Here is a 12,666-nt window from a genome sequence, read left to right as displayed (position 1 = left end):
CAATTCTATCATATTTTGTGAGCTTAATAGAGATAAGTATCCTTGATGACCTTTCAATATTCTACCTTCATATGAACAAAATATGCAAGTTATTATCCATATTTTCATTTAACATTTCTTTAATTTCGTTTCACAAATCAGTCAAATCTACTTGTATTATTGTCATTCAAATTCATGTGGAATCTTCATATATTCTTTTTGGCCTGATATGATTATATATTTTAGTGGAGAGAGGATCCTCCTCGGATTCTCTTTGTGAGGACGAGGATCTCGTAGTCCTCCAATCACATCCGTTTATCGTATATTGTGCGGTCAGTTTTTATCAAGTACTGTTTATATTCAATTTTAAATAAAAAAAATTTACAATGATTTATAACTGAAAGATATATGATGAACATATATGATTGGAAGATTCCCAAGATCTTTAAAAAAAATAATCCAGCAAGGATCCACCTAGATTTTAGTGAACCAAATAAATGCAGAAATGCTAGGTAGGTTGGTCATCAAGACTCAAAAGAAGAATGTACGATCAAGAGATGCTGCATAATTTGTAATAGGGTCATTTCCCTCCCGTTTAGATGTAATTACAACTTCATACCTTATTTTTAAAACATTACAATATTAGACACGTAGTTGTATTTTAATTGTAATATTTTACATCCCTTAATCAGTCTGTCAAATCAAGAATTAAGTGACGTGGTTAACGTAAATCCCACATTTTCGCTTACATGAATACCACTTCCGCTCCACGTGGACAAACAACAATAAAATAATTTAACAGTTTGCAATCTCTTTGGGTTCAATTATAATTTCTTACTTCATCTTGCAATTAATGGCATACACAAACTTAGGATTTCATAACAATATCTTACAGCCGTTATATTATCTGTTAAATTGGTTGTTAACTGATATCGTGATAAATGCAAAATCCACATTTTTTGACGTGGATATCCAAATTAGCACAAAGAGACAAAATGATGCGGCTTTGCCGCAGAGCATGTCTAGAGATTTTTGAGACCTAGGGCGACGTAACAAAATTTGCCCTCACTTCATATAAAAAAATTATTTGTTTTCATACATAAGACATTGATAAATTATATTTAGAAAAATACTTCAAACTCAATAATTTAGAAACATGGAATAACTAATTTATTTTGTATCAAGAGAAGGAAACCAAAAAACTTTGGACTTACAAGTAGATAAATTATGAGTTTTGCTTTCCATCTGAACTTTTAAAGTGTTTTTGTATAAATCGTGAGATATTTTTCTTATTTGCTAACCTCGTCAATATAAGACTAAAAACATAATAATGTTTTCGAGTCTTTAAGGATATGTATAAGTATAAGTAATGAAGGAACACTAATTAAACCTTTTGATGACACATAATATTATTTGCAAATTTGATCTCAAAATTTAGTCTGCGCGTTACTCTTTGTTGAAGATTAGACTTGAATTGGAACATATGTTTAAAACTAGCCAACCCATATAGCTACTAGCTAATAAATAAATTAACAACCAAACAAAAATTTGTAAAAATTGAAAAAAATAAATAGCACATAGCATTTTGAACTAATTAGGATCTCTTGTTAATTTTAAACAACAAAAAGCATTGCTTCTAATTAAACTTCTTGATCATTTAGCCAAATTTTACAAATTTATACTATTATGAAAAGAAATATGTAAAAATTGGAATGTAAATAAACACACATGGTGTTTTGAACCATAAGACCTCCTTATTAATTTTAAACAACAAAACCACCAATTCTAGTTAAATTTCTTTGTCATTAAACCAAATTTTATAAATTTATACTCTTATAAAAACATATATAAATATACTACTCTAGTAATTTTGGTGCCTCTAATTTTTTTAGGCCCCAGACGGTTGTCCTACTTGCACTGAACCTGGGTCAGCCCTGCTTCACTGGCAAGAGAGGAAGAAAGGAACCTCATCGGAGTTGAGGAAGAACACTGAAGCCCACTGGTTTGGGTGGTTGCGTTGAGTGGCTATAGGAAAGTTTCGGAGGAGGTGTGTGTGGCTGCTGCTTCTAAGGTTGCTCGAGACGACGTTGTCACAAATTAATCGACCATTCGAATTGGGACATTTCTGCTGCTGCTAAACGCTAGCAGCCCTGCCTTTGGCGGAGATGAAAGTGACAAGGGAGTGATATTGTAAACGATTATCTAACAAATGTATGACATTATTATTAATTAAATTGGAGCTCAATGTATGACATTGTAATATTTTAAAGTTGAGGTATGAGATTGCAATTGCACTCAAAATTAATGGTGCAAATTATAATTTACCTTTCGAAATAATTGTTGTTAGAACATATATAAAAAGGTCAATTTCTTGGTCAAGTTTCACATATATGAACTATATATTTGTAATTTCACATGATAAAAAATAAAATTCATTAGCATTATTTCTCTTTACTTGTAAATTAAATATCTGTTCAACAAGTAATGCACATTTATTACATTTTTCATATCACAGGTGGATTTCATATCTATTAGAGAAATGGTAAAATTGTAATATGAAAAATTATGGTAAGCGTAATATTTTTGTTTGAGATTTAAATATTGACTTTGCCCATTGCCCCACCCAATCTTAAGACGAAGATTAGCGTTCACTTTTTATTTAACATTGCCCTGCGAATTAACATTGTCACCTAGCATAATTAACAAGCTGCTGGATGAATTCTTGAAAATATCTTCTGTACTTTTTAGGCACATTCTGAATGAAATTTTATTTTCATTAATAATTCACTAAAGATGGAACAGTAGTAGAGAGTAATATGGGTTACTGAGATTAATAAAGACGACAGGAACATTAACTATCTAGGAAGACACAAGTGAAATAACCCTAGCTTATGATCTCTGTCACATAACTAACTTAACTGCCAAACACACTTCAACAGCTTAACTCAAACAAATTAAACAAAGAAGTAAACATTAATAATCCAAACGTTTTAACTCAAGTGTTCAAGGGGAAGGAAGAACACCACTTCCACCACCAAGACCACCCAAGCCACTTGTTCCTCCCAGTCCACCGAGACCACCCAAGCCGCCAGTGCCTAAACCACCAAAACCGGGTAAGCCGCCACCACCACCACCACCACCCAAGTCACCGATTCCACCACTCGCACCACCAAGTCCTCCAAGGCCAGCAGCACCACCTATCCCTGCAGCGCCGCCACCAAGCCCACCAGGAAGATTGCCACCAACTCCAGCCCCAGCTCCAGCAAATGGAAGCCCACTGTCTCCAACGCCTGAGAAGCCACCAACTCCACCAATGACGTTCTTTTGGTCTTTGAAACCGGCATCATTTAGCATAGGTACATTTCTAGCTGTAGTGTGACCTACAACTAGAGCAAGAACCACCACAATGCACCACCTTGCCATCTCTCTCTCTCTCTCTCTAGATTTTTCACTGCTTTTTGGTGTCTCTAGCTCACTTGATTTAGAAGAGAAGTGTTGAGGGGTTGCTTTTTAAAGGCAGGAAGAGCGGTGGGGGGTAGTTGTGTGTAGTAAATAAAGTTTAATTCACAAGACAGGGGCTTTAATTTTGGTAGCTAAACTAGCTAGCTAAGCTGTTAAATACTTCTGAGGCTGACCATAACCTTAGTGATAAAGCTTAAAACTGCTTAACCATTTTACTACGAGATCAATAATTCAACATATGTTCGAAGTTTGAACAAAACGAGGAGCATATGTGATGACCTGCTTTGATACATGTTTTGATCAAAACATGAAAAAAATCCAGTCATTCACTCGGCATTGCACGTTGAGAGTGTGAATTTCACATGAGACAATTAAGGAACTTTGCACTTGTTTATAAGGAGTTGAGCTACTCCACATATTAACGGTTAGTTTCTATAGTGGAACCTCAACTGCCTTTATAGTATTATAGCATATTAACGCACCAATTAATGTCATTTCTTATATTACTGATTAGTTTTATAATGAAATCTCAACTTGTGAATCCCACACATTGGTGTAAATTTTTGCAAAATCAGGTATCATGCTGTAATATTTGCTTGTTCAATTAGATGATGACATGTATATAGTTCGGAACTCGAGCTACCCTTCATTGTCAATTTTAATAATTGTGTTTTTCATATAAACTTTTGCGATTATTATTGTAATTTTAATTTTATGATTAATATCAGAGGGGTCCATCCCATGTTGCAGGTGAACTGATGCACGGACAGCTCGCTGCCTGACAGGAGTACTAGATGTGGACTCATGAATGAATGCTATAAATGAAAAATATAGACAGCGAAATTCATATGTGGCTTTGGATTTGAAGTTCGGCGAAAGTTGATATATAATGCACTGCCACCAGACTTTTGTATAGAGTTTTACTGAGCCTTGTCACTGATCTTCCTAACTGTTTCCAAATGTATAACCACTCCGTGATTTCCAACTACATTCATTCAAAGCACGTTCTAATTCACAGTGAGAAAATTGTCCTTCCATGTAGTTGGAACGAATAAAAAAGATCTGACTACTTTTGATCAGACCCAGCATCTTGTAGATCCTAATAGTCAAGAACTAAATAGAATTAAGCATGATATTAAAAGCATATTTTCCTGAAAAACTGAGTGGATTCTGAGTTTAAACACACCACCTGGTTGTTCTTTCAAATTACAAAATTAATTAAGTACTAGATTAAATTAGGCATGGTAGGAAAGTTAAGTAAATGTGTGCATTTTGACTTGGATTGCTATTGCCTATGTGCTTTGGGTTTGTGAGTGTTTTTGAGAATGTATTCAGCAATGTGAAAAATATCTATGATAAAATATAAAGGATGTTTTTCTTTATCTTAAATGTTGGTAAGGGGGAACAAAAGTGTCATCTGGTGTTATAGGAACTCTTCTAATGCTTTTTCCAAGAAGAGGAAATTGTATCAAGTGGTTTTACAAGTAGTATCTTCATGTGAATATGTAGAAAAGTAAACTTAAATAGGCTGAGTTAAGTTGGTTAGGACAGTGCATTTCCATATCTTTGCTCAAGTTTGATCTTCCATCCCACAGTTAAATAAATTATTGTCTGTCCAAAAAAAAAAAAAATTATTCCACAAATTTTCTATATTTGGTTCTAACAAAACCGTTTCGCACACAAATGGACCTATATCCTTGCATAGATAAACCAGTTACCACTACTTTATTAGCCCATGTTTAAACAAATGAAAGCACAGCTGCCCCACTTAAGTGGGTCTGGGCTCTAGCGGGATAGAAGAAACTTGTCATCCTGTATTCCAATTTTAAAGAGGACTAATAAAAACAGCACACTCCAGCTCCTATATCAAGCTCCTTAGGAACAAATTAAAAGAGAAAGGTAACCGGAAAATTATTACCATAGAATTTCATAAAGTATTTGTTCAAGAACATAATTGTTAGCTCGGCTCGAGCTCAACGATGAGCCAGAATGGAGCGGAATGATGACATAAATCCACTTAGGGCACGTTTACGTACCTGTAATTGTAATCAATTTACAGAATTGGATTCCGCTTACGGGATACACATTTGTTTACGTAATCTTGGAGAATCAAAGTACATGTGAGGTCCATACGCATTAAGGAATCTAACTCCTGATTTTGGAAGAATTGGACTCCCTAGATAAGGAAGGTAATTGAATTCCTGGATTGGTGAGGAATCCGGATTCGACTTCTTTTATCAATTATGCACTCACTTGGTTTTTATTATTCCAATACTGCCCTTCATCTCCTTCACCAACCATCTCACTCCCGACCATTCTCCCTCTCCATCTCCCTTCTCCACCACCCTTCTTCATCATTATTGCACAACCAATACCTTGCCCAGGCCACAAAACATTTGCAACCCAAATTCGTCAAATCGCCTCATCCCCACTACCTGATATGACCGTCGAATCACTCCGCCCAAAACCCACCAATTGATTCCATAACACCAAAACCTCAGAAAGAAATAGGCACGAGCAAACGAATTTCTTCGAATTTCTAGGTTCTTTCTTCTGCGGGGTTGGAAGGTCTTGATAGCTCTGAAGGTTTTTGGGTTCTTTTGCGGAGTAGGAAGATGATTGTGGCTAGGATTTTGGCTTTTAATTAGGTTATAATCTAATTTATACACAATAAATCAATAATGGACATTTTAACTCTACTTTAATCAAATAAATAAAAATTTCTAATTAAAATGTTTTAGACATAAATATAAAATAAACAAAAAAAAAAAAAACACAAGGGCAATTTAGTAATCATATTGATTTCTATTTCGATTCAGTTGAATTAGTAAACAACTTAGTTTCATTCTTATTTCGATTTCTGAACATTTAAGTAAACAGATTCAACATGAATTTAATTCTGACTCATCTTAATTCTAATTCCCCTTCAATTCAATTTCTCCTCAATCAAATTCCTCTCATTTTGATTACAGTTACGTAAACGTGCCATTAAACCCTAACTTAAGTTGAAGGAAAACCACCGCCAATTATCTTTCTAATTAACCAAAACCTGTGCTGTCCTTTCTTTCTTGGAATCTGCCAGAATTCTCCGTAAGATCAATTTCACCCATATCACCCTTGTTCCTAAACTGAGCAAGCCTAGGGACATGTTGCAAATTCGCCCTATTAGCTTATGCAATGTGCTATATAAAATTGGTTCTTGTGAATCGGCTTAAGCCCATCAGGCTGCGTAATATCTCCCAGTTTCAAATTGTTTTTATCCCGGATCGTCTAATCTCGGACAACACCTCATCTCAACTGAGGTTGCTCAAACCTTATTTTAGAGGAAAAAGGGTAAGAAGGGCTTCATGGCTGTCAAGCCCGACATAAGTAAAGCTTATGATCACATCGAATGGGGCTATCTCAGGGTTGTTTTATCGAAGTTGGGTTTCTCCAGTCGGTTGGTCAATCTCTTGATGTATGTGTCTCTTTGATGTCTTATTCGGCAATAGCGAATGGCTTCCCATGTGGTTATATTCATCCTTCGCGTGGGCTTAGGCAGGGAGATCCCCTGTCTCCCTACCTATTTCTGTTTTGCGATGAAGGATTATCCGCCGTGATTGACAAAAAACACCACGAAGGCTCATACAAGGGATGGGGATCTCTATCTGCCGGGGTACTCCGCCGGTGCATTATTTACCATTTGCTGACAATTGCCTTCTTTTTGCTCGTGCTTCTGAGAATGAATGACAGTCTCTTAACGAGACGCTCGCCTACTATGAGGGTGCTTTGGGCCAGCACGTCAACCTGATCAAGAGTGCCGTGTGTTTCAGTAGAAACGTCAAACAGCCTGAACAGATCCTGCTAGCCGAAATCCTTGGTGTGAATAAAGTGGATAGACACGTTAAGTATTTAGGCTACCCACTATGGTTGGAAGAAACCGTGATGTTTGCTTTGGTCATATTAAAGAGAGACTTTGGAAGCGTCTCCAAAACTGGAAAGGTAAGCTAGTGAGTTCGGCAGAGCGTGAGCTGCCAATTAAGGTTGTTGCCCAGGCCGTTCTGTTATACACCATGAATTGCTTCCTGTTCCCCTAGTATTTTTGTGACGACCTTAATAAATTGGTGGCAAAATTTTGGCGGAATGGGGCGGACAAGGCTAGAAAAATCCATTGGGTAGCCTGGGAGAAACTTTGCCTACCAAAAACTGAGGGTGGCTTGGGTTTCAGGAACCTCTATGGTTTCAACCTTGGCTCATTGGCCAAACAAGGCTGGCGGCTCGTTCACGATCAGTCCCCCCTGGTGGCTAAAGTTCTCAAAGCCAAGTACTTTCCCAACTCTTCCTTTCTGGAAGCGAAGGTGTAGGATGAATGCATCTTACTGTAGGCATAGTATTTGTTCTGCTAGACATATCATTGAGGCGGGATCCATATGGCAAATTGGGACGCGAGCAGATGTTGACATTTGGGCAGATCATTGGGTGCCCCTCCCTTCCAGATTTCAGATCTTTTTCCCCTAAGCCCAGCGGTTATCTCCTCAGGTCGGTTGATCATCTTATTATGGATCAACAGTAGGATATCTGCCTTATTCGCTCCCTGTTTTCGGACATCGAGGTGGAGGCAATTCTCTCCCTCCCTCTTAGTGTTTGAAAACCCAGTGATTACCTTATTTGGCACTTTTGTTCCAATGGCTTATTCACGGTTAAAAGTGCATATCATGTGGCACTGAACTAGATCAATCGGAATTCCTCGTCTGCTGTGGGTCCTTGACTGGTCCTAGCATATCAAAACTATAGAAATGCATTTGGAATGCCCAAGTCCCCCCTAAGATCAACATCTGTGCCTGGCAAATCTGCAACAACATCATCCCCACCTGGGCTAACCTCGTTCGAAGGCATATTGGCTCTAATCCGTTTTGTGTTATGTGCAATTCCCCCTGTGAATCTTCCCTCCATTTGATGTGGGATTGTCCATTTGCAATGGTTGGCTACCCCACTTGGTCATCCTCCTGCGGATCGACACGCTCTATCCATCTGCGAATGGGGTCTTTCTCTACAACATAAATTATACACAACGAGCACAACAACTTCAAGATCGAACTGAAATAATTTGAAGAAGATAAAGCCGCCAAAAACCTGATCAGTAAATCAAGCCTAGCTAGACATGAATGATCACATCTACTGCACCCATTCTAACAAGCTTGTTGGCAATCGAAACACCGCTCACTGTTTAATTTCTATTATATGTTACGCATGTCGGCCCTACTATATTTAACTCGCCACAATGTTTTTTTTTTTTTTTTTTTTTTCAGGAACAATATTAGAAAGTAAGAAACTTGAGCGCTGAAAAAAAATACCTATATATTCTTGCATCATGGGTGATATGGGTCTTTGGTCCAAAACAGCACGTGCCTTAGAGCCTCGGCCCGAGTCAGAGACACCCATTTTTAGGGTAATGATTTTTTATTTGAGTAATGTTAGGGAAATCAAAATTTTATAAATCAAACGTGGTGATTGATGAATGGATTGTTAGTGTGATTAACGTGCTTATTTCTTATTAGTGACATATCATTTGGTTTGAAAAATTGGTTTAAAATTTTGGTTTCCTAACGATTTTTTGAACAAAAAAACAGTTCAATGGTCAATTGATTATTCTTTTATTTAATTTATATGCCAAAATTAAACGAAGTGTGCACGAAGAGAAAAATTATGTGTGAAAAATAGTTCTGATATCGACATTTTAGTATCATATTTGTGTACTATTTGACGTGATAAGTGATGTGTACATGCCATGACAATTAACAAAATTATCTTATTGGATTTTTGATTATATACATTATTTAGCACATGAGATGTTACAAAATATGTATAAATATGTGGTTTCTACCATTACTCAATTTTATACGTTTCATTAACTAAAACCATTTTTTTTATTTTTTTATTTTTTATTTTTTATATGAAAGACCAGAATATAGACAGATATGGATATGGTCAACGGACTTTTAAAAACATACCAAATGTATATATAGGAAACTGGAGAACGCTCAAAACTAACAAATTATAAAAGCTAACAAAGTTCATGTCAATATTATAACATACAATCTCTTATTTTATATATGCACATATTATCTATACCAGTCAACAAAGGAATTAGAAAAAAGTGATAAATCTTCACAAAAAGATATTTTACGATGGCTGCTGCATTACTCACTTGTCCTACAGGTCGACTGCATTTGGTTGGATTTTTCTGCATTATTTTGCTTTTCACTTCAGGTAATTAGGTCCTCAATTTCTCATCATCACGGCCTACATTATCAAATGACAAAGTCATATACATGTTACTTTGATTAACGTTGCAATTAACTAATCTGATTATTTTTTAATTGTGGATTTATAGTGGCAGGGCCAGCAGGGGCACTTAACGAAAATTATAGATGCCTCGGTCAATGTAACAAATTCCCAGGGTCAGGTTGCAATGCGGCTTACAAATTCTGGCATTTTAATAAGGCCGTGTGGATAGTGTTTGGGAAGAACAAAGATCCGCTTTGCTGCTGCAGCTAGTCTCCAGTCCTGAATAATAACTAATAATAAATTAAGGTTTCCTCATTTTACCTAAGTGCAGCAGCTCCAATTATACAATAAGTTGTAACCTGATATTTGAAATAAATAAACTCTTGGAACCTTGGTTAACTGGCTAAATCTTTCAAGATGACACTTTGACATATCTTCCTAACTACTACATGCATACACTTTGTTGTTTGAGACTATATGTTTTACATTTTTCAATGGAGAAATGTTAGGGAAACCATTTTTGAAATTAAATTTTGTAAAACACATATGTGGCAATAAAGTAAGACTATATGATATTAAGAATTTAAAAAAGAAGGTCAATCGTCAACAACCACATCATGTAGTCTATTCAAATATGATTTAAAAAGATGGCCTCTCGCATTACCCTTTCCAATACATGTCTACACCATACAAATTGACATGGTCTATTGTATACATACAATTTCTATCAAAGTTAACTTATTTTTAGGGAAATGATCTTCACACATTTTATGCACACCTATGTTTTGATTGTCTTATTATTTATTCAATTCAAATACCAAAAATAAAAAGAGTGTATAAGAAAAAAAAAATGGTGTGTAGAAATCTGTTGGAATGTCAACTCCATCCCACGAAGTTAAGGATCGATTAGCAGCCAAGAATATGCTTTGATTGTAATTGATTATAGTTGACTTTGTATACAATAATTTAATTGATTGTATTCCTTGATTATAGGATCACAGTTGTAAATATATCTCAACTCAATGAATGAAATTCTTATTCAGGCAAACATATTTTTTTCATTCTTTACATGGTATCGTAGAGCTAAGGCAAACAAAAGACCCTAGTTTTTTTATTTTTTTTTCCGCTACCTATTTTTCCTTTGTCATTGCCAACTTTCAGCCATGGCCAATGAATAGAACTCTACTGGAAGTAAACCTGATGCTTCCAATCCCTATTTCGTCCATCATGCCGATCATCCAGCGATGGTTCTCGTCTCCAAGCTTCTCAACGGAGACAACTACGCCACTTGGTGTCGTTTTGTGAAGCTTTCTCTGAATGCGAAGAACAAGTTGGGTTTTGTGGATGGCACACTGAAGGTTCTTGATGAAAAGAAGAACCCAGATAATTATGCTTCTTGGAAGCGATGCAACGACGTGATTGTTTCCTGGATTTTGAATTCTGTTGACCAGTCCAAGCAATTTGGCAGGATCTTGAAAATCGTTTCAGCCAAGGTAATGCGCCCAAAATTTTTCAAATTCAATATGAGATAGCTTCTATCTCTCAAGGCAAGTTATCTGTTGCTGCTTGTTATACCAAGTTGAAGGGTCTATGGGATGAACTTGCATCCTATGACGACCATGAGTCTTGTACCTGTGGCGTTGTGAAGAAACAAGGTGAACAAATGGAGATAACCAGATTAATGAAATTCCTTATGGGGCTTAATGAGGCTTATAGTGCTGCATGAGGTAACATTTTGATGATGAGTCCATTACCCTTTGGTACGTTCAGCATATTCCATGATTGTTCAGCGGAAAAAACAGCGTGATGTGAGTGATTCATGCGAAGCTGCCGAGGTTGCCGCAATGGCAGTTCGCCAAGGGCAGAAGCAAAAGAATGGCAATAGCTCTTCCTTTGGTAAACCACTCCACTACACTCATTGTGACACAGACCACCCCACCATTGACACATGCTACCAGTTGCATGGATATCCCCTGGAACATCACCTTCATAAGTCCAGCAAAGGTGGTGGACGCGGCAACAATGGTGGAGGGCGCAATAAGCGCAATGGGGGTTCTTCTTCTGCCAACGACACCACTACTGGCGAGGTTTCCATGTAAGAACTGCACTCGGCAGTACCTGGCCTCTCTGATGCACAGTTTCAGCAAATTTTGTCCATCATAAAAGGCAACGATGCTACACAGACCAATTCCCAAACTAATGCTCCTCAAGACAATGCCGCTGGAACTTCCTTAGGTTTGCCAAATGTTTTGCAGCGCTTTTGTCGATGGATAATCGACAATGGTGCTACGGACCATATTACATCTTCTCCGAATTCACTCACTCATTGCACGAAAAATATCACCCTACCACCTGTTTAACTACCTAGTGGAGAACAAGCTTCGATTACCTCAATTGGGAGTTTGTCTTTAACTCCTTCAATTCATTTACAAAATGTCTTATGTGTGCCCACTTTCAAAGTTGATTTAATGTCTATTAGCCGAGTAACCAGTGAAATGGCCTGCTCCATAACCTTTTACCTTACTTGGTGTATTTTGCAGGACTTGGCTACGAAGAAAATGACTGGTTTGGGTAAATGGCGTGGAGGACTCTATTATTTGGTGGCCTTAGTTTCAGCAAAATCGCAGCCCTCTACCTAACCTTCCTGCAACCTTGTCACCTCCTTCACCGAGTTATGGCACCAACGTTTGGGTCACCTATCACCCTTTAGATTGAAGTTTACGGCACAAAATTTGTTACATTTTCCTTTTCATTTGAATAATGCTTGTGATGTATGCCATTTGGCCAAGCAACATTGTCTTCCTTTTGGCATTAGCTCGACTAATACTAAGCAATCTTTTGAGCTTATTCATTGCGACATTTGGGGTCCTTACAAAATCAAATCTCTTTCCGGAGCTAAATATTGTGGTGGATGATTATTCTAGGTTTACATGGGTTTTCCTCATGCACCAGAAAAGT

General features: G+C 37.0%; 1 protein-coding gene across 1 annotated transcript; it reads right to left on the bottom strand.

The window, feature by feature from the left end:
* Nucleotides 1-2,982: 2,982 nt before the first annotated feature.
* Nucleotides 2,983-3,402, bottom strand: LOC103942528 (glycine-rich protein 23-like). Its single transcript, XM_009352713.2, has one exon. It carries the CDS (start codon nt 3,400-3,402, stop codon nt 2,983-2,985), a length of 420 nt encoding a protein of 139 aa, XP_009350988.2.
* Nucleotides 3,403-12,666: the final 9,264 nt, after the last annotated feature.

The sequence above is a fragment of a genome, unplaced genomic scaffold (genome assembly GCF_019419815.1).
Source record: "Pyrus x bretschneideri cultivar Hongxiangsu unplaced genomic scaffold, Pyrus_bretschneideri_v1 Contig7, whole genome shotgun sequence".
In the NCBI taxonomy this organism is placed as follows: Eukaryota; Viridiplantae; Streptophyta; class Magnoliopsida; order Rosales; family Rosaceae; genus Pyrus; species Pyrus x bretschneideri.
This window is presented reverse-complemented; position numbering and strand designations above follow the sequence as displayed.

Bases quoted from the DNA above. Each gene is read 5' to 3' on its own strand.
- LOC103942528 (XM_009352713.2), bottom strand. From the start codon at position 3,402: ATGGCAAGGTGGTGCATTGTGGTGGTTCTTGCTCTAGTTGTAGGTCAC.